Here is a 27,733-nt window from a genome sequence, read left to right as displayed (position 1 = left end):
CTCTGCCCTGTCTCCTGAACCTGCCCTAGGCTCGGGGAAGACTAGGCTGCTTGATTTCCTTACATGAAGTGGCTTGGATTTGTTTGTTTTTATGTTATTTAAAGGGTCCTATTTGTGAATGTGAGTTACTTGACACATTGATATATAACAAATGGAAGTCTTTTCGTCTGCCACTCTATGAACCTTCCTCACAAACCAAGAAAGGCTAGAACAGAAACAAATAATTTGAACCCCATTTAATTTTTCCCATAATTATAAATTAATCTTGAGACATTACAGAAGGTTAAAGAGACATTACCACTGTCTTCCAATCTAGCATATCTACAGTAAATCTGTATAGTTCATTTGCATGCATACACATTTACACAGCAGTAATCAATATACATATACATACTGTATCTTATGTATTTCCTGGTATTTTTGTCATATTCATATTTTTATTGTTTCTGTGACATAAAACTCTTGCTCATCAGTGTTAGTGTCAGCATGGCCATAAATCAGTGGATGGACTCTGAAATGAAAGGTTTTTCTGAATCCTAAATGGATCTGTAAGTAGCACGCACATATATATTTTTATATTTAGGATTGTTTCCTTAGGCTAGATTTATAGAGGCAAGTGGGTGGCTGAAATGGTCTGGCTAGTTTCATGACTCCTGAGGCCTGTTGCCATGTCATTTTGCAGGAGGATTTTATATCCCTACTGCCAGCACATAAGAAAAATTTCCCTTTAACTTTTCAAGTATTTGCTAAAATGCCTGCTACCCTCTCATTTCTAAAGTAACTAAAAATCACAGTTTAATGTTAACCTCACCCCAGTGCTGATTTGCATTATTTTACATTTTAGGGTTTTGTTTTGTTTTTGTCTTTCTAGGCTTGTGGCTTATGCAGAAATTAAAGAAATCGGGGTCCCTTTTGCAGCTGACCTTCAGGGACAATGCTGATTTGCGCAAATGTTTCCTCTACCAACTAAGCCAAAAAACAGGTGAGTGGCTTCCTGCAGCACCAAATCCGGGTCCCCAGAGCCAGCTGGAGATCCTGTCCCTAGGCCCAGATAGCTTCACAGCGACGTCGATTCCCTGTAGAATGTGTAGTCAGGAGGGGCAGCATGCACGGCCTCTTAACCTCAGTAGGGGGCCAGCAGCCCCCCACGAGCTCAGCTGATCCTGAGAAAGGTGTCTCTCATGGAGCCAAGGTGGGTACGAGGTCATCTAGATGCACAGAGGCCGTAGCGTCTACTTTCCACCAACCCTCACGTCCTAATCACATGGGCCTGTCTGCCAGCTCACAGCTGTTTTACCCAGATGCTGATCTGCCCAGAGAAAGAACAGATATACCTTCCCTTTATGTTGACAGAGCAGAGAACACAGTCTTTACCTTCCCTCCAAGATACAAAAGCTTCAAAAGAGTAGAAAACTCTCTTCTCAGCCTCTCAGACCACAGGGTCCTTACGTAATGACACAAGCAGGGTGTCCAGAACCTTCTCTCTTTCCGTCTCTCTGGGACAAGTGTATAAACTGTGTGCAAACCAGAGGATGCAGGTTGAAACTACCTGGGTACAAGGCCTGCCCCTCCCGCTGCCTTGTTGCAGGTCTGCAGTATTTTAAAAACGTCGTGCTGGTCGCTTCTCCCCAAGACCGCTATGTGCCATTTCATTCAGCCAGGATCGAAATGTGTAAAACTGCCCTCAAAGACAGACACACAGGTAAGCTGCATTTAATTTTTTAAGCAAATTTCTGATTTAAAAAGCAGAAGTAAATTTATGAGATGGACTATAAGGATCCCTGAGATGTTCTGCCCAGGAATGGGAACCCAGCACACACCCAGTGTTCTTTGTTTGTTTGTTCTGGTCTCCTCTGCTAACTTCTCCGTGGACCTCGTGTCTTTGCAGGGCCCGTTTACGCAGAAATGATCAACAACCTTCTCCGCCCTCTGGTGGAAGCCAAGGACTGCACTTTAATCCGACACAACGTGTTCCACGCCTTGCCCAACACTGCCAACACCCTGATTGGCCGAGCGGCTCACATCGCTGTGCTGGACTCAGAGCTCTTCCTGGAGAAGTTCTTCTTGGTGGCAGGACTCAACTACTTCAAGTAGTGGCTTTGAGGGAGCTCACGGAAAGGTTTAAGACCGATGAGACTTTAGCTGAGACATCCTTGTGTAGACCTCTGCCATTCCGGGTGGGGCTCAGAGAGGAAGGCGCTGAGGGCTGGAGCGGGGGGACGAGACATCCAAGGTGCTTTCATGTCAGAGATTTGGAGAAGCTCAACTAACGGTGTAGAAAACAACAGACTGCCTAAACCTGCCTAGCTACTGGAGTCTCATTCAAGATGCTTGCTGGGAACAACACATGAGAAAAAGAAACAGAATGCTTGGCGTTGGTGAGCCCACCTTTTTAACCACCACTGGCTCACAGACAGAAGGCTCCAAGTTTACTAGATTTGTCCAGTATGTTACTAGCTCATAGCTTTATCATTTTTGATTAACTTAAGTGCACACAAGCATTTCAGAACTCAGGTTAACCTCTGTGCAGAAGCGGAACATATTTGTGTAAATCTAACCTTAACAGGTTAAAATGTGCCACTTGGTCGAGACAGTGTGATGCCCACGCTCTCATCCTCCCTCATGTTTTCTCAACAAGGGGCAAAGGAAGCTTGATGAAGCCCACTTGTATTTCCTAGCAGCCGTGAGTCGGGTGGTTTAAGGTATGGAGGGATAAAGGTGATGCTGTTGGCAAAAAGGCATGTTCCTTGCCACCTGAAGTAACTAGAGGGAGCAGTTGACCACCTACTTCTTCAGATATTGTCTCCACACATTATTTTTGTGATTGCTTAAATCTCTGTCTTTAATGGGGAAGACTGGTTTAGACTCAGCCTAGTGGAAGGGGGCACTGAGATTAACGCACACACGTATGACGCTCCTGCTGACGGACTTGCAAAGACATGCTGTGGTAGCATGTCTTCTACATGCAACTGCAAAAAACCAAAACTATTAACATGGCCAGCTGCTTCTCCTCTCCAAGAAAGGAGAAAGACATCTAAATGGAGGGGTGCTGGATTACAAACCTCAGGGGAGCTCTAAGAAGGGTGCTGGTTATTTTTCAATAGAAATGTCTTCTTGCCTTAGGAAAACAAAGGGCTAGGAAAGGTCACTGTTGATAAAAACAGGAGATAACAGGGTCAGCAGTGAGATCAGAGGAAAACAGTATTCGGGTGGAGGACCCAACTTAAACTGTTATGGGTAATTGACATAAGGGGAGTTTTGAAAACCACCAGGATGCTTAATATGGTCCCAAAGTTTGAGAACACTATGTGGGCTCCAGGAAGCCCAGAGAATGGTTTAAATCCTGATTTACTGAAGGAATGCATGTGGGATACGCTTCTTCTGGAGGCAAAAGCTCCTTCTTCTGCAAAATTCCCTTCCAAAGTGTGAAGATTCACCTGGGACCAGATTCCTGGGCCCAGCACCTGGACCGAGACCTTAGGTCACCAATCTCATGGTCAAAACAAACCAACAAAAACCCACAAATAAATAGCTTAGCTGACAATTTTAGTTTCTCACATATTAGCAGCATGACTGCAAAGCAAATGCGGACCATGAGAAATAAGTCCTGGTAGGCAGCTTTGCAGCACAGAGACTCGTGGATTTCTTAAGATAGAAGTGGGTGGAGTGTGTGCAAAGGCAGCCAGCCTTCAGCACACAACTTGAAGGGTTTATCAGCAGGTCTTCTTTGAACTTTCATTGTATCCTAGTTTTAACCTGTCCAGGAGCATTAAGTCCTCTGGTTGCTTTCCCCTGGGTATGTTTCCGAGTTCCTGATGGGCATAGACTCTGGTTATTGGTGAACTGGGCAGATGGCTGTGTAATCCAGGGGGAGTCTCATTCCTGGGATGCGGCCTGGGATGGCTCCTGCTGGACCAGGGCCCGTGCTCAGTGCAGGATCACACGTTTGTAATGCTGCTGCTTTTTGGCCCAGTGGGGAGCCCTGCCCCTCTGATGAGAGTAGTTCATTGTGTGTTTCCAGTTCCCATCAGCAAAGTATGTCCTTTCCTGGTCACTCGAAAGACCGTGCAGCCAGCGGTTATGGAACCAGGGTGAATCTGATGATCTTTGTCTTTTCCAATACCCAGATGCCATTTTTAACTTCAATATGCTGTCTGGACATAGTGAGAACTAATGGCAATAAACGTCCAGCTGCATGGTGCACCCCTTTTTTACAGGGGTGCTCTGCTGTCTTTGTAAACCCTCTCTGGCCTCTGAGCATCTATTACAATTGTGTAGAAGGTACATCTCTATTGTAAATAAGAGTGTCAGGTGTTATATGTCATGCCTCATTTGAAAAGGCTTTTTTATGTCTCTTTCTATTTAAGTACAGATATCTAATATATATATATATATACACATAAATATATATATAATGTAAAATAGGGACATTCTATTATTGAGTATACAAATTATAAATAACACGCCTGCCAAGATAATGGTCTAGTATGTCTTCATTCTCAGCATAATTCTTTTTTTTATGATTTGTTAAGTTTCTCAGAACTAGTCAGAAATAAAAATTACCAATATTGAGATTAGTTGACAATTGTTGTTGATAGGCCAAATATATCTGGAGAAGCAGATATGAATCTAAAGGCGCTGTGGGGCCAAATAAACACCTCAGTGGTGGGTCGGAAGCAGCTGGAGTGCTGTGAAGATGGGGAGAGAGCAGTCTCCTATTAGTTTCTAGAATCCACGCATATTTACTGGCCAACATCCCCCTGTGCCAGGTAGGAGCACAGAGTTAAAACGCACAGTCCCTGCCCTCAAAGAACACAAGGACGATCCAGGGGTGCTGTTACGATGTGATGTAAAGAGGGCTTTGATGAGCCAGGGGCAGGTGCAGGGCCACCCTAGGGGTCCAGCCTTCATTGCCTCAAGGCTGAGGAGGGAGTGTTAGCTTTGCACAGCCTGCCACCACCCAGTGTGTTTGTTCATCAGTTCGTTCATTCATTCATTCAACAAGTAAGTGTGGAGAGCCTCGTGTGTGCCAGGTTCAGTCGCTCACAGCCCAGCAAGGAAGATAGCCAGTAAGTGGGAAGGTCACGTAGGTACCGTGGCAGTGGTGGGATCTTGTGGGTGCTCAGAGGAGGGACAGGTGGCCTGCACTGGACGTGTGGGGCAGCACGTGGTCAGGGCAGTCAGAAAAGGCCTTGTGGAAGATGGTGTCTAAGCCCGATGCAAAGGCTGAGTGAGGCTGGCTGGGTGGGGGGCCAGGGTCCTCTAGTGCACTGGGGGGCAGACAAAGACCACAGTTGGGGGCAAGAGAGAAAAACAGGAGGGGTGAGAGGCCAGCCAACAGGTTGGGTTTCCTCTTCATTTCAGAAGGAAATCTCCACCGTTAACACCAGTGGGAACATTTCCACTCACAGGGCCTCCAGGATTGGTGCGTGGGGCAGGTCTGGCCCTCCTGTCTGTAAGAAGCCCAGGGCCATAGAGCGTCACCACCACCCACTCCTGAAATGTCCTTCTGGGGAGCAGGGTGGGCGTGGCTTTGAGGCTTTCCATGGTGAAAGCCAGAGCGTCACATCAATGGCCAAGCAGAGGGGACAGAGGTTCAGTTAGAATTGTTATTATTGTTAACTATTTCTTTTTATTTTTTCTGCACGGAAGCGATCAAGTGCGATTTCTGTGTTAGTATTTGGGGTCAACACACTAACTCCTCTTGGATCAATGTCACTTTCACACAGGAAAGGAATTTATTTAATCCTCAGTTTACAGCCTCATGAGGTTGAGCTGACTTGCTCCAAACTACAGGCCTTCACTGAGTACAGATACGTGCTGATGGGCTGTCTTGAGCCCGGTACTGGTCCTCGAGCAAACACACACACACAAAGCAGCCTGTCCTGATGGAGTGAAATGGGAGGGGAGTGAGGCGATCAGACAGCCACGGGGATGGTGAGTGTGGGAAAGGCCAGGTTCAGAAAGAGCCGTGAGCGGCCCCTCCCCGACGTGGGAGAGAGCAGATCGGGAATGGCAGCGTGCGACTCAGGCTTTTCTGTGAAGGATAAACACACTGAACAGTGCCAGGACCCACCAGAGCACTCAGCTGTAAGACGCTGACAGGTCTCCCAAGACCTGGCTATCGAATTGAAAGGCTGCCCTTAGGTAGTTGCAAGCCCCCCAGACACCTGCCGCTTTTCTTTTGCAGAGCTCTGCTTTGCCGTCGCAGAGTCTGCTTCTGAGCGTGAGCCCTGACCAAGGCTGCCACAGACAGTTGCCCAGGTTGTGTAACCGGTGTAGCGACAAACACATAGAAGGGTTGTGCTTCCTCGCAAGGTCTCCATCCGATCCCCTTAGGAAGGGTGTCTGCTGTTGTTTGATGGATGGAGGCAAAGCTCCATATGCTAACATCTGGGTTGGTTTGGTTTCTTTCCTATTGTTTCATTCACTTACTCTTACCCTGTTTTATCGAGTATCTGTTCTGTGCTGGGTACTGTACTAGACTATGGGAATATTAACATAAATTATATACTCCTACATACCAAAATGATCTAAACACTAATAATACTTAGTGTTTTATTTTTAACTGTTAGTTTTTAAATTAAAGTCACGGCATCTCAGAATTGGAAGAGGAACAATGGATATTTAATCCAGAGTCTATTGATGTTAGCGTCCTGAGCTACGTTTCGCCAACCTCCTCTTGACCACATGGGTCTCCATCTACACGTGACCAGCAAGAGTGCAGGGTGCTGACATTGTAGACGGCCATACATGCATGCTTTTCCCGTGAAGGTAAAGAGCTGCCCCCATGAAGATTTTTCAGAACCTTTAATGTGCCTTCCCAAGTCTTTCTGTATCCCGTCCTTTCTTCCTTTGTGTGTGTGATGTGTGTGTGTGGTACTTTTTCTTTATTTTGGCTTTATTTTCTGTGGTACCATAGCAGTGACACCTAATGCTAGAGAGATCTCAGCAGAAAGCACCACTGAAAATTGAGGAAAAAAATCCCGAACTCTTCCCATGTCATTTCATGTTGAATGGTAATAATGCACTTTACTTTTCAGTGCGCTGAGCTCTGCAAGCCAATTTTTATTTTAGGGCCCAGGGTCTCAGGGCCTTCGGTCACACAGAGGGATGTCTAATGACATGGAACTGGAGTTCAAGACCAAATGCCAACGCATGGATGTTGCTCAGTCACATGCTTTGTTAATCTCTAAATCAGATTGTTTCCTATCCTTGATCTTTTCACAGCCAAATTACAAAGTAGAGAATGTGTGTCTTCATCTCACAGATGTGCTTATGATAATGTGGCTTTAAAACAGTCCTCCAAACCCATCATGTTATGACTCTACATAGATGCAGAGACTTTCAGAGGTGGAGCAGACCTGGACTGTGTCTCATTTTTAATAGACTGAAGGACTAACGGACTGGAAGTAACATACAATGCTCAGCTTTTGTTGATATGATTTTGCATATATTATTTCATTTAATCTTTAAAACCCACACAGTACCTAAATGGTGCTGGGAGGAGTCAGTAACTGACTGAGTCCATACAGCTTAGCAACAGTGGAGTCAAGATTTGAGCCCGGAGCCTCTATTTTATCTGTTACGCTGTGATTTCTCCAGCCCAGACAAGTTAATAAATTGCAACAGTCACACATCTTGTTAAAATCAATGCCAGGGTTCAAGTCTTCATCTCCTAAGCCATAACCTTATAAGCTTTCTATTATAACGTATTCCTGTGAGACACCTATGTTACCAATAACTCAGATGGGAAAGGACCACAGAGGTGGTTTATAAAGCGTGGCCAGTACTTAGAACTGGGTAACCGGCTCTCTTGTTCTGCTCTCAGCTGATCCTCTGTGCATCTCAATCACTGTGTCTCAGGATTTCTTCTACAAGCCCAAAGCCTCTTTCCCCTTTCTTTCCATAGCTGCCCTAGACCATGCTCCTCCATCTACCATCTCTTTCTGCTATTCCCTTGCTGCCGTGAAGATCGGAATATTCATCCAGAAGGCAATTCCCTGTACTATAGTTTTTGAAACCGCACAAAGTGGTCCGTGGATCATAGATTCCTGCTTCAGGATGAGTCAGCTCCATGACTTGCCATCAGAGATGTTTTTGTCTGTCCTTGTAGGCCTCCCGCCTGTGAACATGTATTCCTTGAGAACAGGAACCATGTCTAATGTATCAGTGTGTCCCTGCTACCCCCCAATTGCTTGGCACAAATTTTGGGGTTCAGTAAGTATTTGCCAGCAGGCCAGTTCTTTGAAAGCTTGTGTTTTCTTTGGTTTCTCAGCCCATCTCTAGCAGCTGATTCTAATGCAGAAAGGGTTTGACGTTGGTTCATGTTTCTGACTAGGCTTCTGAATTTGCAAAGAGGAAAGTCGTTTCGTGAGCTTGGACACCATGGTGGTAGTTTTCTGTAAAGTGTAATGAAATGTCACTACATCTCAAGGCCACGCTTTCAAGCCAGTGGACCAAGAGTCAAATTTCTTCATCTGTCAAGTAGATTTGAAAATAATCTATTTTGAAAGGCAGTTGTGAGGGTGTGGATAAGAAAGGAAAAGTAGTAGACTGTCTGGAACAGGGCCTATGTAGGGTAGGCATTTTAAAATTTGGGGGCATAGCTTAGGAATATTTTATAGAAAGGTTTGGCTGTAGGGCATTTTCTTTGTAATAAATTAAGTAATTTTATACATGGCTTCTAAGTGATTCATGCATGGTGGCTTAAAGAAGGTCCTCTTGTTTGAAACTTTAAGCCTTGGTTTCCAGCATTCAGAACATTCTGCTATGATTTCAGGACTCTTGAAGCTGGAGTTTTCCAGCTCAGTTCAGTGCATGACTGGATGGTCTAAGTAGTAAAATGATTTTGCTGCTCAGGGTACAGTTGTTAAGCTGAGTTGAAAGAAGGTGGAAACTTGACATACAGCTGAGAACAACACTACATCTGATTTAAGGTGACTGGAAGTTTGAAGTCTGTAAACGTCACTCAGAATCTCTCAATTGCATCAAACTGAAAAAACATCTTGAAATGCTCTTCAGCTAATCCAAGGTTAAACTTACTGCATATGGTAAAATACCCAGCTTCATCCTTCTGGCTGTGAGGAAGTTTAAAAATAATACAGGTATGTCTGACAACCTATGCATATACTTTGCTTGTTTCCTTTTTTAACATTTTCCTTTAAAGAGAGCACCTCACTTTGTCCCACAAATTGTCTTCTCTGCATGTAACTGAATATCAAAGTGATTTTTCACTTCAGTATAATTTTCCCATAATTTACACTTGAGTGTATTTCCTTTTAAACTGATTTTTTGTCTCTGCCTGGTTCTGTGCTAAGCACTGGTGGCTACAGAAATTAATCAGATGGGACCCTGCCATTCAAAAGCGTATCATCTAGTGGGCGCAGCAGACACCCACATAAATAGAAGAATGTTCACATAGAATAACCAATCGAGAGAACAGGTGGGAAACATTGAGAATATCATTATCTCAGCACTCCTTAAAACAAATAACACTCTGGGTATTGGGGTTTTGATGTCCCTTTAGGGTCTAGGAGCAGAAAAATAGTCCAGATGAGATGCCACTGTGATCTCAGCCAGACCACTCAGGTAGGTCTTCAAAGCTTCATTGGGGCTACCACCTCCCGATCAGTGTCAGGTTATGAAATTCACAAAAGGAGAAGCTGAATGGTGCAGATTACAGGCCAACCCATCAAGAAACACCACCTTCTGAGTGACATATAACCTGTCTGTAGTAGAAAGTCAGTGGATCTCCGTGACTAATATTTCTACTTCTTTCTAAACTAATAGATAAAAAATAGATTATGAAACAAATGAAGGCACCCTGTAGTGTCCATAATAATTACCACACTCAGATTTGACCAAGAGAACTAGTCTGTGGCTTGCTTATGTTTATTGATCATACAGTGGAAGGCTCTGGAATCTATTTTATTTTATTCTAGCTTAGTTGTCACATGTGAGAGGCAGGGTCATTGGTTATGGTTCCTTCCTCTGAAAAAGACCTTGAATGCATAGCTTGATGCCACTGTGAATTCCTAATGCTTGTTTATTCTGGCGACCATAACTATATACAATAATTACAGCCTCCCACACACCCTTGCAAATCATCTGTAAAACAAAATGATAACAAAATCACTAGCGCCAATATAATCGTCCTATTTTTCTATATTTGCTCTCTAGTTGGCATTTGTGTGGCTTGTAATGTGTGTAAAAGACAAATGATAATAATAAAATCCTTTGACTTTCTTTTGCCAAGACTTTGTGTTTTAGAATGTACAGTAGCCACTCTTTAGGAATGAAGGAATCATTTCTACACTGGGCCAGAGGACATCTGGAGTTTGGGGTTATTCTGGGATGCACACTATGGGAAGGGCCCGGGGTGTCCTGGGGCGGCTGAACCGAGCCGTGGGGGAGCTCCAAAGCGGGTCTGAGAGGATCAGGGCGGGGAACGGATGTGCCCTCGAGTGCCCAGGAGACCTGGGTCTTCATTTCTCTGTTCATTGCACCCCAGTTACTCAGACTTACTAACAATCAGAGCTGCTCATCCCAAACACCTCTGGTGGGATGTGTTCCTGTGCGGCAGCAGGGCTGAGTTTGTCTAGAAGATCCATGGTGGGCACGAGTGTGCTTTGCTTCTGCTGTTCTAAAAGGTCCGTGATGACTGCCACTCCCTTTGCCCACCTCACACCACGCTGCCCTCTGGAAAAGGAGCCCACGCGCATTCCTGAAGCTGGTGTGGCATTGGGTCCACACCACTGAATCCTCTCCCACTGGCCGCAGCTCAGAGGACTGGGTGGACAGCTGAGCCAAGGGCAGAGCTTCTGTAGACTGGCCAGTGACCTGTGACAGAAGAGCGGGAATGGAGAAACAATCAGCATGTCTGGAATCTAAACTGGAGAATGTAGTGAGTGTCAGGCCTTTGGGAAGAGACTGAGCCAGAACAAGGGGCCAAGTCACTGCAAAAGGGGCACAAGTGAGCGGGCTCTGGTGGCACAGGGACAACAGGCGACTGGGCTGCCTTGGAGGCCCCATGCCAGGCTCCGTGGGATCACTGGGAACCAGTCCTGGTCTCCCACGCTGATACTGCATCTGAATGAGGTCCAAGGTCCCTGAACAACGGGAGTTCAGAGGTACATGACTTAGAATAAAAAGTGTTGGTTGAAACCATCAGCCGAGGCACAGTCTTCCCCATTTTATATCCTGTTGTTTTGAAGGCCGTTATGTTCATCATTCCAGATGAGTCTCCGCAATTGGCAAAGACATTATTTCCCATAATTTAGATGGAAAGAAACAGAGACTCTGTGACGCTTACGAAATTTACCACCTGTTTCCAAGATACTTGGTGACAAAGTCAAGACTTAAATCCAGCTGTAATTTTATGGGAACGTATTAAGAGTCTGGAACCTGCCAGGTGAGGGCACCTTGCTGCTATCGCAGATCATACAAAGACCCCATTGGGCTATTATCCTACTGGACACTTACCAAATTCTGTAAATAAGACTGTCGGACGGGCGTGGAACCTTAAGGTGCAGAGAGTTTAAGGGTTTGACCAGATCACGTTGCTAATAAATGAGAAACAGCCCCTCCCAGTCTCCCTTGCAGGCCTCTTGGCACCTTCCTCAGCGTCAGTGGGGGAGCAGTGACCCTCCACGCCCATGTTACAGCCACGTCTTGTGGCTGAGGAGACTGTGACTGAGCAATGCTCTGAGTTCACTTTGGACCTTGGACTGGTCTCTGAGGCCCTCCATCGCCTCCTTTGAATAACCTACAAGACCTTGTGGCATCTGGCCTCTTATCACCACCCTGACCAACTAACCTGCTTCCTCCCCTGCACCACCTCCGTCCCTCCCTGTTCTCTCCTTCCTAGACACACAGGCTGCTCTACGTTCCTTCAACACAGCACATTACTGCTCTGAGGCCTTCACATTGGCTGTTCCCTCTTCCCAGTGCCCTTCCTCCAGCAGCTTCAAAGTTTGTTCCTTTCCCTCCTTCTGGTATTTCCTGCAAAATTGTCTTCTCAGCAAGGTTTTTCCCTATCTAAAGCCTCCCTGCTCCCCTGTCTAACCCCTCTTCCTGCTTCAGTTTCTCCTCAGCACTTCCCATGATCTAACTCACCACCCATTTTCCTTCTTTATCATAGACTGTCTTTCCTCACTAATGTGAGCTTCACAGAGGCAGGAATTGTTTTTGTTTTTAGCCATGCTTACCACTTCTGAATTCCAGTGCCCTGGCACTTAGAAGACCTTTAAAAAATACTGATGAGTGAATGATTGAATGAATGGGTATTTGGCTCACAGTAGGTGCTAAATGAATATTGGCTGACAGATTGCTCAGCTTGAGCCCTTTCTGATGCAAGCAAGCTGCCTGGGGTGTCTTTAACTAGCTCTGTCCCAGTCCCTGGGTGTCCTCTCTGGGGGTGGAGAGGGTAGTAGCCCTGGGGAGCCAGCTGTGCGGAGATCTCTCCCAGGTTGCACACCTGGGGCAGAGCATGGCACAGACATAGATTCACATGGCCTGCAGAGGGTGCCCAATGCCTGGCAAATAGCTGACCACCCACTGAACCATGCAGGTTCAGCTCCTGCTTCCAAAGCTTGCTTAGAATCTGAGTAAGAAAAAGGAAAGACTGAATTTGTTTTTGGAAAAAAGAAAGGAGTGTGAAATCAAGAAGTGAGAATTAGGGAAGGGCAGTGTGATTTTTAGGATTTTTAGCTGGGATTAATACAACGAGTGGATTTCTTCCAGTTCAGTCCACAAGCCCTGGGTGAAGTGCACTGTGCTGGGGGTGGCAGTGGGAAAGGAGCCCATGGAAGGATGGGCTGCTCCCCTGAACTGAGTCCCACTGACTATGCAGTCATGCGCCTCCAAGTCGCCTTCTCAGGAAGGGATGCCCAGACCCTCCCTGCTCCATATACAGTATTGGTTAGTCTCCTTTCAAAGGAACTTCCTTGCTCCTGTAGGGCACGGGGCATCCTTAGGAAGTGGGTAGGAACTATTCATGCTTCCATTCCACAGATACTCACTGAGAACCTATTATGTTCCAGGCTCTGGGTCAAGCACTTGAGATGATCATTTGCTAAATATGGCAAGATCCTAGCCTGGATGGAGCCTGCGTCCCGGTGAGGTACCAGTATAACCACAATAGATACAATAAATGAGGAAAGATGGTATTTTTACGTCACCACCTTCTGCAGATAGTTTTGCTGCCACCCAGAGTTGGCATTATTTTTTCCTCCCTTTTCCTTAGGCTATTTCTGTCTCTCTCTGAGTCCATATCATGTTATATAATACTATTATTATCTATGATTTATAATTGTTATTGCTAATAATTACTAATAATATTGATGCCTGTTGATATTACTGAGAGTTTGAACTTCTCCCAGAAGGACTAGAATCTTCTTGAAGGAATGATCGCTGGATATTTAATAAGAAGTGGAACAAGGCTTGACCCCCCCACCAGGTTCCTAGGTCCTCATCTGTAGCACAGCAGCGATTACCCCATATACGCTGTGTATTCCTCAAGGTTGCAGGAAAACCCCGTCACCACTCCTCAACCCTATGACCTTGGCCCTCCTTGTCGTTCAGTTTTCCCTCTGGGCCCCTGCTGATCTGTCCCCATGAGATGCCAGAAAAGGAGGAAGGCTGCCTGGTGTTGTTGCCCCCAAGGTGCCAGCGCAGGATCCTGCTGACAAAGCACCTCATTTATCATGTCTGTTGCCCTGGTACAGCCCCCTCACTGGGAAGTAAGCTCCATCGGGTGAGGATCTTGCTGGGTTTGGCAAATGTTTACCTGAAGTGTTTAACTCAGAGCCTGGAACATTATATGTTCTCAATAAAGAACAGAGCTTATGCTACAAAAATGCTTAAGATGCAATGAGACTCTCAACAGCACAGCACGGAGAAGCGGAAAGTTTAAGACCAGCCATGTCAGATAGACAGGTGCTCACCAGGAGAGCACGTCCACCAGGCTAACAGTTGCTGCTGGGTCGATGCTGATGGCCCCTGGGGCAGGTGGACCACCAGGAGACTTGGCATAACTTTAAGAACAACTAAAATTCAGTTTCTAATGTTTTTCTTTTATGCATATTTTTAAGTGATATTAATGATACAAACTGACATCCTTATGTGCTAGGAATTCTACCAAACACTTTGCATGTTTCACTGGACAGCTGGCCTGCTGGTAATGGTGACAGGTGCATGTGCACTGTATAAGCCCATCTCTCCCTAGGCAAAGACAGTCCCACAATCCTGGCCCAGTGCCCACCAGCCAATCAGCCCAGATACTGTTAAGGGCAGAGACTCATGTACCAGCAGTGCAAAGAGATTTTGCTTCCCTAAAGTGGGACAAAATTAGTGGCAGAAATAGAAGTAGGTACACGGTTCCCCCCCACTGACCCTCATCCCCGAGAGCTTTGCTTCTGCACGAGGTGGGCCCCCTGTGGACAGCACAACCCTCTATTGACGCTCCCTTGTTGCTCTAGCAGTCTTTTTTTATTAACTGAACACAGGCATTATGCCATTTAACCCTCAAAACCCCATAAAATACATATGAATATTATTCCCATTTTATTGACAAGAAAACTGAAACCTAAGAGTGTGACTTCCCAGCACTGCATCGCTAGTCCAGGGGGAGTGGGGAGACCAGGACCCCCCTTAGGGAGTCTGTCTCCAGTGGCTGTGCTCTTAAAACTTACAACATGATTCCACACCCCTGGCAGCATCCCCTTTTCCCTCTTTCTCATCCCTCTTTATTTACTTTTATGTCAAACATAGTAGTGATTCCAGAGAGTTTACGAAGGCTCTGGCATCTGTCAGATAATCTGTAAGTGGGGACATGGTGTGGCCGCAGACTGAAATGCCCCCTGGCCAGCGTTTCCAAACGTGAAAAGAACTGGCTAAGGTTCTCGCAGGACCTGGTGCTCTTGCCACGCCGAATCCAGTTCCTTCGTTCCTGGTAATACGAAGGCATTGGCATTTTGAGAACTGACAGTTCCCCTTGAAAGCATCCATTTAATCACCTTAATTTATAGTCCAGAAAACTGAGAGTCAGAAAGGACACCTCAGTTGCTCCAGGACAGAGTTGGTCCTCTTGGTGTGGCTTGTAGGTGGCCCGGAGACCTGTGCCCAGCCCGCACTGGCCCCTCTGCTCCCTGAGTGCCTCTGTACGTGTGGGGTGCTCACTGACCCCTCCAAGCCTGCTTCTCCATTGGTGGGCTGTCCATGGCTAAGTCTGGGGGCTGCTTTTGTAAAGTTTTTCTATCGAATTTCCATTCCTCCATCCTGCCCCTTTAAAGAAATGTATGTGTGGCTAAAAAACAGAGGGTGGCATTTATCTATATTTTAATCACTAGGGTCCTCTAAGCCCTTTTAATGTGAGACCAGTTGTTGGTCGAGTTCTCATTAAGTCCTGGGCTTGTAGGTTGAGCATCAATATTTGCTTTTTGGTTTCATAGCATCGTAAATCCTTCCAATAATATATTTTCAAATATATTAGTTGGAATTTTCCAATAAATTAAATGGCAGTGGCTTTTGACCATGTTCTCCTGCTCCCCCCTTTCCCTGGTCACCTCGGCCAACACGGTGGTTGTCTTTCCTCTTGTGTGAAGGTCGATAATGAGAAATGAGTCAGAGTAATTGAAAATGGGTATTGGACTCAGATAGCCATAGGAGAAAAAAGTCGGCCCTTGCATTTGTGAAAAGCTCATTTTATAGATTTATCTTTTAAAAATACAAATGTGATATATCATTTCCTGTTTCAAACCTTTCAGTGGTTCGCCATGACTCTTAAGGTAACAGCTAAATTTCTTACAAGGCCTGACCTGCTCCAGGCTGCTCTGAGCTCTGCCCCAGGACAGTGCCTGCGTCCTGGAGCTTCGCAGCTGTTACCCAGTCAGCCCTGTTTGCTGTGAACCTGTTTGTGACAGGGATGCAGAGGAGAACAGCCAAGCTGGGAATTTGCTTAGTCTAGTGTAAGGCCCTGCATAAGCGGTTAAGGCTTCCAGGACAGTGGGGTAAGGAGCCCACGGACCCTTTCCCCAGCACAACAACCTAACTGGCCAAAGTGTGAAAGCAAAAACTAAACTGGACCGAGGCAAACAGGCAGAGCCTATTGAAGGCTCCTGCACCGGGGATGAGAAACAAGAACTCAGTGTGAGCTGACGCGGGGGACGAGGGAGGCCATGGGCACCCGTGTTCACTGACTGCTTTTATCCAAAGGAAAAGTAACCGGAGGCGGTGGCACAACTTGGAGCAAGGGACCCATAAAGTCAGGCTCCGAAACTCCTGTGGAGCCCGGGAGGCAAGGCACCGTCTTCCCAGATGATTACATTTCAAAGTGAAATTCCCCAGGTCCTTTAGAAAGACATTCCTAGGTTGTGAAACTGGCAAAAAGCTTTCAAGATTTATGTCTCAAAGGGGCAGAGAAAGAATGTATGAGTGTAAAATTTCCGAAGTAAATGCTCTAAGAAAGGGGAGGTCAGAAAGAACTCTGCCTCAAGTTCAGTTGGGCTGTGGGAATGCTAAGCACTTCCTGGTCAGGTCTCTGGAAATTGTCCTAAGGGCATACAGAAATGGAGAAGCCCTCCATCATAAACTTTATTAGCTCTCAGTAAGATTGGGGGATGTAAGTAGCTTTTGGGACACAGCCTGACTCCTTAGGGACGTGAATACATGCTCTAGAACAAAGCTCCATGTCACCGAAGCCCGGTCATGTGCAGCAGGGCCAAAGGGCTGCAGCTCCCAATCTGGCTCCACCCTAGGCTGCTGGTGCTGTTTATCTCCCTCTGCTCAGCCAGCTGTTGCAGAGACGATCCTAGGCAGGCCCAGCTGAGAGGACTCGGTCTTTCTCCTGAGACTTGCGTGGAATGTCCACTCCAGACCTAGATGCCCAAGAACCCTGAGGCCAATTTTCCCCCATCCCAGCTCAGCTATAGAGTGAAGGCTTCTCACTAGAAAGGACAAGCCAGGAAGCCTGGGGGCTGCCCCTGTTACCCCCACACTGCCCACTCTCTCATACAGCAGGCTGTTGCTCCAGGAAATATGTGTGTCCTTGTGTCCACCTCTAGGGCTCTGATGCAGGGGTCTTCCCTGGAGGGAAGCAGGTCTTAAGGAAGAAGAGATCTGCAGTTCTGCTGGTGGGACTGAGTTTATTTGGGACAGAGAGTGGGGATCTCCTCATCCAAGGACACTGTTGAGAATAGTGGAGATCTTGGGCATCTCTGTGGGAGCTGAGAGTGGCTTCCGCTGGATGACCTTCAAGAAAACAGAGAGTTCAGTCCAACAACCATAAGGAGCTGAATTCTGCCAATAACACGTGAACCTGGAACAAGGTTATGAGCTCCAGAGGGGAACATACACCTCCGCCCCCCCGGCCCAACACCATGACTGCAGCCTAGGGGACGGAGCAGCTTGTGAGGCCATGCCCAACGTCTGATCCATGAAAACCGCGAAATAATAAATGTGTGTGAAGTCCCTGCATTTGTGGCAACTTGCTTTGCAGCATAGAAAACGAACACACACACATCTAACACTTAGAAAGCTCCACCACATGCTGCACCACCTTCTCTTTCATGCCCATTTATTAATCAAGAATCTGCAACCCAGAGAGGGATCTTGCCAAAAGTCACACAGCTTGCAAGGAGAGCTGCCAACCAGGGAGGCTGGCTGCTCTTTTTCCTCCAGGGCTGGCGTTTCCGGATTTACCAGGCTAACAGCTGGGTTTACTCATCTGATACCTGTAGAAACGTCATGTTGTGGCAGAGTAGTCCTGGCTACTCCCATTTCACTGTGGGAGGAAATAAGACTCCGAGAGGCTTGGAGACTCATCCGAGGCGATGTAGCTCGATTCGATGCCATCACACACGGCTTCCCCACCCTGCTTAACACACGCATTTCTTTTTGGTGGGATGAGAGAGGCGGGGATTGGTTGGGCAGTGAAAAAGCAGTCTTAGAAATCGATAAAATTTGACTTTCTTGAAGCAGTGGTCATGGTGGATGATAATGGCTCAATCCAGTTTTGGATAGGAAGATAATAAATTTCTATATCTGGAACATTAAAAAAAAAACAAAAATCTCCTCCTCAGTCTCTTGTACAAATTCCAGTGTTGCCTTCTCCGTTGCCTTTACAAAAGAACATGAACAAGAAAAACAGAAATTCACCACAGTAGAGGCACTTAACGTAGATTTTATGAGCTGCTGAAGTGCCCTGCTTATTGTCAGAGAAACTACGAAATGTCCTTCTGTCCCTGCCGGGGCATCTGTTAAAATGAATTTACAAAGGCCTAGGACGTCCAGCACCAAATTGGATGAATGCATTTGCAGAGACTGAGCTGAGAAAATGATCAGAAGCTCTGGGTCCCAAGGACACAGGGTGGGAGGACACACATGCGAGCTCTGTGGGCCGCCTCTCTGACCCCCACCCAGTAAACGGAAGAGGTCCAGCTCTGTGAGGAGACGGACCCTGGCGAGAACACAAACTCTGGCCGGGATGGCTGAGGGCGGTGGCTTTGGTTAGGAAGTGAGAGCCGTCTTGACTTATGCAGAGAGCTGGGGAGCTCACATGAGATGCTACTCAATATATATTTGTTTGGCTGAACTGTAAATATTTATTCATCTACCACAGTGTTTAGTAGAATGACACCCTTGTCACTGCTGATTTTGCTTCTGTACATTCTCCTGCCCAGAACACCCACTTCTGGCTATCAAACCTGAAATCTGGGGTTTCCCTTGCTCAGAGTTCCCCCTTGCCAAGCGCTCACCATTGCAGCAGATGGAACCACTGCGGATGGAGATGCTCAAGCCCCCCAGTTGGGTATCACCCCCCCACCTCTCTATCCTCACTCTACCGTATAGTTACGCTTTCCTAAGTCCCGTTCACACGTCCACTGTGACGTGGCCACTTCTTGCTGTGTTCATGGCTCCCCTCTTGTTCACACGATCGTCATCGCTGGCTGGGATCCTTGCAAATCCCCATTCTCCCCCTTCCTCGGAGGGGCCCCCATGACCAGCTCTCTCAAAGCAAAGGCCAGTCCCCTTACAGTCACCTGTAGTGTGAGCTCTGGCAACAGGGTGTTCTCTTTTTCGTAATTCAAACGCCTGACTTAAGCTTTGAATGGGAAGCTTCCACTTCGAAGAGGCCCCTCCTTCCAGGAGGGCTCGGCTTGGCTCGTTCCAACGACCTCCAGCAGAGGACAGCCTTCGTTTAGAGATCTGGGTGGCTTCCATAACTAACCGTCTGGGCTGCTTCCTTTGGATCCCAGCTCTTATGTTTTAAATTTACCAAAAAAGAGTGAGCCTGGGAAACTCTAGGTCCCCACACCCCACCCAGTGGCAGCCGGATGGGTAGCTGTCTCTCCCTTCTTCAGACCTGTGTGGCCACCGTGGGCCATGTACTCCTGAGCACCTGGGAGTAAAAAAACCTTCTTTTCCCAAAATGTCCTCATGGTTATTGCTGAGAATGTTTTGTGATCATATTAAGAAACCCAAGGGCTGGGCTGGTTGTAACAGTGGTCACCCGGAGGCTGAGACCACCGCTCAACACGCAGCCCTCTGTAAGACCCTCAGATGACTTTACATTTCAGCTGGAAAAAGCCTCTCCCTGGCACTGCGGGGTCCTTGTCCAGGGCCCCGACCCTCTGACCCCTCTCCTCACGCCCAGCACACAGAGCTCACGCCCAAACCATCCCCCTCCCGCCTTGCCTGCAGGTGCCTTTGCAGGGCAGGCTCCTCCATCCTGGGCAGCAACCAGCTCCCTTGACCTCACAGAAGACTCCTCGACCACCCACCCCAAAGTCATTCTCTGTCTCCCCTTGACCGTTCCCTGCCAGCACTAATAATCATATTGATTTTTTTCTGCTTTATTGAGGGATAACTGACAAATGAAACTGTAAGATATTTAAAGTGTAAGGAGTGCAACCTGGTGATCTGACATCAGGACACATTGTGAAAGGATTCTGCCATCTAAGGAATTATCACATCTGTCAGCTTACATACTTATGTTTGGCGGGGGTGATAACATTCAAGTTCTACTCTTCCAGCGGATTTCAGTTATCCAATAGGGTGTCATCGACTGTAGTCACCATGCTATATACACTAGATCCTCAGAGCTGACCCTTCTTAAACTTTGGTACCCTTTTACCAACCTCTTCCTATTTCCCCAGCCCCTAGCCTCTGGCGAACCATGTTCTACTCTCTGTTTCTGTGCCTGGTGTTATTTTCCCCCTGTATAAGTGATACCTTGAGGTATTAGTCTTCCTGTCTGACTTACTTCATTAGCATAAAGCCCTCTAGGTTCCTCCATGTTGTTGCAAATGACAGAATTTCCTTCTTGTTTTAGGGCTGAATAACATTTATGGTATGTATATACACCACAGTTTCTTTATCCACTCGTCCACTGAGGGATACTTAGGGTGTTTCCATGTCTTGGCTATTGTGAATAATGCTGCAGAAACATGGGGGTACATGTATCTTTTTATGATAATCTTTCCTTTGGATAAATTCCCAGAAGCAGAATTGCTGGGTGGTATGGTATTTCTATTTTTAGTTTATTGAGGACCCTCGACACTGTTTCCACAGTGGCTGCACCGATTTACACCCCCACCAGCAGAGGGCTCCCTTTGCCCCGCATCCTCGCCCACCCTGGCTCTCTCTTGCCTTTCCGATGACAGCCATTCTAACTGGCGTCAGGTGATAATCTCATTGTGGTTTTAATTGGCATTTCCCTGATGACCAGTGATGTCAGGCACCTTTTCAGGTACCAGGTGGCCATTTGTATATCTGCTTTGGAAAAAATGTCTATTCAGATCCTTTGCCCATTTTTTAAATACAGATTTAGAAAACAATTTGTTCACTGTCTCCTTTAACTAGAATATACATTTCATGAAAGCGAGGGTGTTGTCTGTTTTGCTCGTCTTTAATCAAGGCGTTCAGGACAGGACACAGTGTAGAGCAAGCCAGCAGTGAGGCCTCTAAGAAGCCCTGAGGTGCGGCTAAGCCCAATCTCATTTTCTCCCGGGACGCGGGGGCCCCGAGCAGGCTAGTATCTGACATCAGTGCCCTGTAGGCGAGTCTCTGCAACTGGACTTTGGTCCACCAGAGGGCAAAGCCCACTGCTTTCTTTATATTTGTGCTTCCAACGGCCTCTCATAATGCCCCTGACAGTGCAAGGGCAGCTTTTAGGTCTCTGCGAAATGATACAAAAGGGACTCTCAATATCCACAGAATAAATTGTTTAATAGAATTTGGTGTCATGCCGCCAAAGTTGGAAATTAAAACAGTTCAAAACAAAAATCAAAACAAAAACTCATTCTCTATTCAATGATTTTCCTTCTCACAAAACACTGTCACAGCAATAAAATGTTCAAATCAAATAAACACATCGTTGTGTCCACATTGTGCAGTAAGAGCCAATCATCACTCCAAACCCTAGTAAGTAAATGTTAAGCACGCATTAAAGGCTGTCAGTTTGAAGAGCCCCGCGTTGCCCGCCTCTCTGGGGCCTCTCGTTGCTCACGCTTCCGTCTGTTGCTAGGCGGGGCCCTAATGCTCTTCTCTCCGCTGAGCCCCCTGCACGGTCAGGCCTATTGCCCTTCTGACCTAACCCTAGGCGGGGGCTGGTTAACCTGCTGCCTCACCTTTACTGCAGTGAGCCCTGAACTTGACGGGAGATAAGAATCATACTATGTGATCATTAAAATTAAATACACATGCATAGTAGCCTCCGTAACTACGCAAGCCCTGTCTCCTTCATCAAGCCATTAGGCCCAATGAAAAAATGTCCTTTCCTTACCAAAGTGGTTCTCAAAACAGGGTACATTCAAATCATCTGCGAGCTTTTAAGAATTCTGAACGCTTTTGCCTCAGTCCAGTTCAATCAGAATTTCTGGAGGCGGAGCCCATGTAACATATGTTACGTTCTGAATGACAAGCCAGGGAGTTTGGGTGCCGTTTGTACGATATGGCTTCTCTGTCGCAGCATTGTTGACCTGTTTGGCAGGATGAGTCCTCCGCTAGGAGCTGGCCCGTGCATGTGTTTAGGGAAAATGGGAGTTTCTCTGGCAAGGAGCTCCCCCTGACCCTGAACCACTTGATGCTGTAACTGGCCTGCTGCTAGGCTACTGCTTCCACACCCGCAGGCAATGAGCCATTATTGTCGGTGTTACTATATAAAGAGCTCCTTTAAACGCTCAGCTTGGAGGCAGAGATGGAGATGATTGCGGGCACCTGACCTGCCTCGGTAAGACTAAAGCTTGGTATAAACCCTTTAACGCTCAACGTTCTGTGCTGGTTATTCGGTCTCCCTGAATTCAAAGTGAACTTGCCCGGGGGGGCCGTCCCCCACAGGTGAGACGGTGGGTGGCAGGATGTTTGGCGGCATCTCTGGCCTCCACCACGAGGTGCCTGTAACAGCCTCTCCCTTGCTTATGACAACCAAAATCATCTCCAGACATTGCTAACTGCCATCTGGGGGACAAATTTGCCTATAATTGAGAACTAACGTGTAGTAAATCAGTGAGGGGGGTTAATAAAGGAACAAATACATGCTTATGCACCCGGGCTTATGCCACACACTGTGCAGACACTAATGCATTTATTTATGCAAATGCATGAAGGATACGGGTAACTCCAAGCCTCCCAGGTCCACCTTTGAGGCAGGCTGACATTCATGCTATCATTTCCACATTGGTCATGGTAAAAACACCAGCCTCTCATAGGCAACTGTCTTCAGCTCACTGTTTGCTTTTCCTTTGAAAATAACACCATTTGTTGAGATACCAGATGGTCTGGACCAGAGGATGTGGGAGCCTCAACCACAACCCACCTCTGCTTGAAGTAAGGGTGAAAGATGCAGGTTCTGGGCCTCATGTCAGACAGCACCATCCCTCACTGCCTTTTGGATGGCATTTTACACGTGAAGCAGAAAAAGAGAAAAATGAAAAAACAAATGCTTTGCAGACTCTTTCATGGGACTTTAAACGTCCTATTTCCATCATGATGCTTTCAAAGGTCTATAAAAGCTACCACGATTTCTCATCACTAGGGCTTTCTCTTCACAAAGGAGCAAACTAACATCAGCCTGAAAGGCTAAAGGGTGGATGCTTAAAATGGTGCAGAATTACCCATGGCTTTCAGGTTTTAATGATCTGATTCGTGATTGACAGGTCTTTGCTAGGGGCCTTTTTTCCCCTCTCTGTTATCAGCAAATGCCAATCAGCTTAATTGTTCCCCTTAACATCCCATAACTTTCTTCTGGTTCCCTACCTACGGTTCATCTCCTTAATCAACTGGGCAGATAAGTTCAGTTGGAAAATTGGCCACTCCAGCTCACCCATGCCTGCCATTACCCCTGAAACTTTAATTCCACCAGCTTAGAAGTCGTCTGCTCTTCTGGGATGCTTTGCTCGCGGCTGGGCAGGATGCATAGGGAAGCCACTCCGGTGACGTCTCGGACATGCAGGTGGGCCTTCCCAGCCTCAGCACTGTTGACATTTTGGGCTGGGTTTTTCTCTGCTGTGGGGGACTGGCTACACATTATAGAATGTCTATATTATAGAATGTTCAGCAGAAGCACTGGCCTTTACCACAAGATAATATGCCCCGTTTATGACAATCAAAAATGTCTCCAGATATTGCTTAGTGTCCGCTGGAGCCGGGGGAAGGGGAGGAAATCTATTGGGTTGAGAACCACTGGACTCAGATCAGGTTGATTCTAACTGGGATAAAAAGATAGACGTGACCTAGAAAGCTATTTTATTCCCATGGATATATCTGGAAGGGAAGAGCCCATCTAGGAGGGTCATCTGTTGATCAAAGATCTGGGGACTAGAGGATTCATACTGAGAAGCATCCAGGAGGCTGGTGTGGCTGGATGGGGTGAGGCTTTTCTTGAGGAAATTCCTTGGGTCCAAACACGAAGAAGTAGAAATGCTAAGTAGAGAATGACTTAGGTTTCTTTCAGGCCTCAAACTGGCCAGATAACTTTTTATTTTCCCACTTTCTGGACAAGTAAACTGAGGTATGCAGAGGTCAAGTGGCTGCCCCTGGGCAACGTGGCAGTAGTGGGATTTCCTTATGTGTCTCCTGTCAGGGAGGAAAGTGGATGCAGTTGGCTGGGCACGTGAGGTTATCACCTGGGCATCTGGTCAGGCTGCATGAAAGCGAGGTCAACTTCCTTGCAAGCTAAGTATGTACGATGTGATGAAATGGCAAACGCCCCCTGTGATTTTGCTCACACCTGAATTGAGGGAAGGGAATTCGGTGGGACATCTCGGTCCCAAAGCACTCTAGGCATCCCTAGCATCCGCAGAACCACCCCACAGAGTGGAAGAGGTCAGGAGGGGGAAGAAGGCCCCTTTTCACAAAGCCTGTTTCCAGACGTCTCCACAGTAAGTACATGCTGCTAACTACCTAATGAGGCACAGATTGGGAATGGCTGAGGACTCTTGCAGTGAAACTGCCGTGATAGTGCCCAGAGGCGCTGGGGGTAAATTCCTGTAATTGCAACTTTTAGTTATTGTCAACATGCTCCCCATGCCTCAGGAATAACTGCCAAAAAGCTGTTTGCCCTTTCTCTCTACATGCTCCAGGTCTCTTAGAAAACCAGGAATTCTGGAGCTATCACCTAGTGCAAGGCCAGGGATAAGCCTGCTTGTCTTCAGCATTTTAGTGCCACTTTTGAATATTCATGCACAAAACGTTTGTACAGAGTGAAGAATATGTGCTACGCACTGGGCTAAAATGTCAGTGTTAGTTTTGTTAATATTTATATAATGATGGCTGTTAAACATTGATTGGTTACTGTATGCCAGATATTGTCATAATTATTTAATATGCAATGACAATTATATTTAACATCTTGGGGATATACTGGGTGTCAGGCATTGTGTTAAATGCTATGTCCCTTATTAATATGTCCCTTCATATAACTCAATTTTATCCTTATATGATTCTATGATACAAATATTACTGTCAAACACTATGTGCAGATGAGATACAGGTTTGGAGACATTAAGTGACTTGCCCAAAATTAGAGAATTTTCTGTTTTCTGACTTTCTGAGAGGGAAAATAGAAGCATGACATTAGTATTTCTTCTTTCAAATGTTTGGAAGTTTATTGGTCTAGAAAATATCCTCAGCTTATTTTCCTGTACATATTTGAAGTACTTAATATATATGATGAGTCAGATTCAATTTCACTTTGTTTTGGTTTTTTAAGAGATGTGTTTTTATAGGAATTGACCCATTTTATCCATCTGCATTTTCAAATGCAGATGTTAATAACACATTTATTATATATTTTTGATGTTTATAGAATTTAGAATTCTATCCCTGTTTATCAGTCTTAATATTTCCTTATGTTTTCTGTTTCTCACACCATTCTTACAAGGGGGCTTGTAATTCTTTTGTTCTTTTCAAAGAAACAACTGTGTACATTGTTAATTTTTAATTTATGGCAAGTTTGATTTCTGTTAAACATGTTATATTGATCATTTCCTTTTGCCCATTTTTGGGGGTTTAATATGCTGTTCTTATTCTAAACTCTGCAAACAAATAGATTTATTGATTTTTAATGGTTCTTACATTTTGTATAAACAGACACAATAATGAATTCAATTATTTTAATAGATGAAGGGCAATTCAGTAATCTATTTTTGAGCTTTCATAGTTTATGTCTTTTAAAGAATTTGTCTATTTTACCTAGATTATTGAATGTATGGTATAACTTTGTTCATAATATTTCTTATTATTCTGTCAGTGTCTTAATGATCTATGGAAATGTCTCCTCTTTCATTCCTGATATTGGCAATTTGTTTCTTCTCTCCTTTATCCTAATTCAGCCTGTCTGGTGGTTTACCATTTTTATTGATCTTTTCAAAGAACCATTTTTTTCCATTGATTTTTTTTCTATTTGTTTCTTTGCAATTTCATTGATTTTTCCTCTTTCCTATCGTTTGCTAGATTTGGTTTCATTTGCTATTTTTCTAGTTTCTTAAGGTGGAAGCTTTGATCACTGATAGAACTTTCTTCCTTTCTAATATGAATATTTAATGCTGCAAATGTCTCTTTAAGAAGTGCTATAACTCAATCTATATATTTCCTATGTTATATTTTCATTTCCACTCAGTTTAAAATTTTTTCCAACTTTCCTTTTCACCCTGTATTTGATCCTTGCATTATTGATGAGTGTTTTTCAATTCCCAAATAACTGAGGGTTTTTCTCCTAGATACCCTTCTGTTAGTTCCTTGTTTAAATCCATGTAACCAAGGAATATACAGATTTTCCCTCCCTGCCCTCTCAGTCCACCCAGAATATAATCTGTCTTGGTGAATGGTTCCCAGGGACTAGGAAAAACAACCTGTTATTGCTGGATGGCCTATGCATCTCAACTAGGTCAAGTTGGTCGGCACGTGTTAAGTTCTTTCACATTCTTAGTGAATTTCTCTGTTTTGTTCTCCTGCTTAGTGAGAAAGGAGTATTTAAATCTTTAATGATAACTGTGGATTCGTCAATCTTTTTTTAAGTCTTAGAGCTTTGGGTTTTGCTTCACATATTTTGAAGCTGTGTTGGTAGATAGATACAAAGTTAGGTGTGCCCCGTCTTTGGGGGAAGAAAAACCCTTGGAGATTTTGTAGTGCCCCTCTTTATCATCCTCAACATCCCTTGCTCTCAGTGTCACATGAATAACACTAAGGCTCTTGTACCAGCTTGCTTTTAATGAATGTCTACAATGTATATCTTCTTGCAGGCTCTATGGGTAACCTATGTGCAAATTTACATTTAATGTGTGTTGCTGTGTTCATTTGTTTTGTAAACAGTACACAGCTTGGCCTTTCTTTCTGCTGTCCAAACTGACAATCTGCCTTTTAACTATTGTGTTTGGGTTATTTATATTTAGTGTAATTATTTGTATTTTGGGGTTGAAATATATCATCTTGTTAATTATTTTCCATTTGCTTCATCTTTGTTCTTTTCTTGGTCATTTTTTTACCTGTTTTTGGATTAATTAGATATATTTGTGATTTTATTTTACTTTCACTATTGGCATATTCTGTATTTCTTTCCCCTGGGGGTCAACAAAACCTGAGTTTGATTATTAGCTTACCATAAGCACCAACTCTGGTTCTTAGGTGCATATAACAGAATGCCCCCTCAGTGATAATCAGAAGCAATTTTTTATAAATGCAAGGGAACCTCTGAATCATTAGAGGCTGGAGAAGCAGGTTTCGGTCTGGGCTTTCTGGAATGACTTTCGAAGTCCCACCGCAGAAATGGACTCCCCAGGGAGCTGCTGCCTCTAGACGGTCAGAATGCTGGTGAATGAAGAAGCCCCACTTCAACTTCATAATCTAGGATTATACTGTCTTGGTCGCAATCCTTACAAGCAAAATGGGTGCCTTGATACCCTCTCTCTCTCTCTGCAGAAGGCAACTCCAGGTCAATCCTCATACCGGTGTTATTGTCTCTAATTTGTGGATCCTAAAACCCATGAGCATCAAATGCAAGGAAGTCTGTGAAATGCAGTATTTAGCCTCCCTCTCTTTGCCCTTGAGGTGAGCACTGCAGTGAGTACTAAGTGAGCAAACTCACTGCCCCTTCCTACAGTGATGAACAGATTTGCTCTGGCCAATCTCTTGGTTCCTCTCAACCTTTGTCTTTTTAAAAAAAATGTTGATATCATTACTGTACAATTCATTGAACAACATTATGGTTACTAGACTCCCCCTATTATCAAGTCCC

The 27,733-nt window shown here is 45.4% G+C and overlaps 1 protein-coding gene across 2 annotated transcripts in view; it reads left to right on the top strand.

Moving 5' to 3' along the window:
* FAM135B (family with sequence similarity 135 member B) overlaps positions 1-10,219 on the top strand; it is a 275,686-nt gene extending 265,467 nt beyond the window's left edge. For both annotated transcript variants that reach the window (XM_037023272.2, XM_037023271.2), the window contains exons 18-20: positions 872-982; positions 1,589-1,702; positions 1,889-10,219. In XM_037023272.2, the coding sequence (XP_036879167.2) occupies positions 872-982; positions 1,589-1,702; positions 1,889-2,094 (431 nt within the window). In that variant the 3' untranslated portion in view covers positions 2,095-10,219. The remainder of the gene's footprint in view (positions 1-871; positions 983-1,588; positions 1,703-1,888) is intronic.
* The last annotated feature ends 17,514 nt before the right edge of the window (positions 10,220-27,733 follow it).

Source organism: Manis javanica, chromosome 2 (genome assembly GCF_040802235.1).
Source record: "Manis javanica isolate MJ-LG chromosome 2, MJ_LKY, whole genome shotgun sequence".
NCBI lineage: Eukaryota > Metazoa > Chordata > Mammalia > Pholidota > Manidae > Manis > Manis javanica.
Note: the sequence above shows the minus strand (reverse complement) of the source record. Positions and strands in the feature narration are given on the sequence as shown.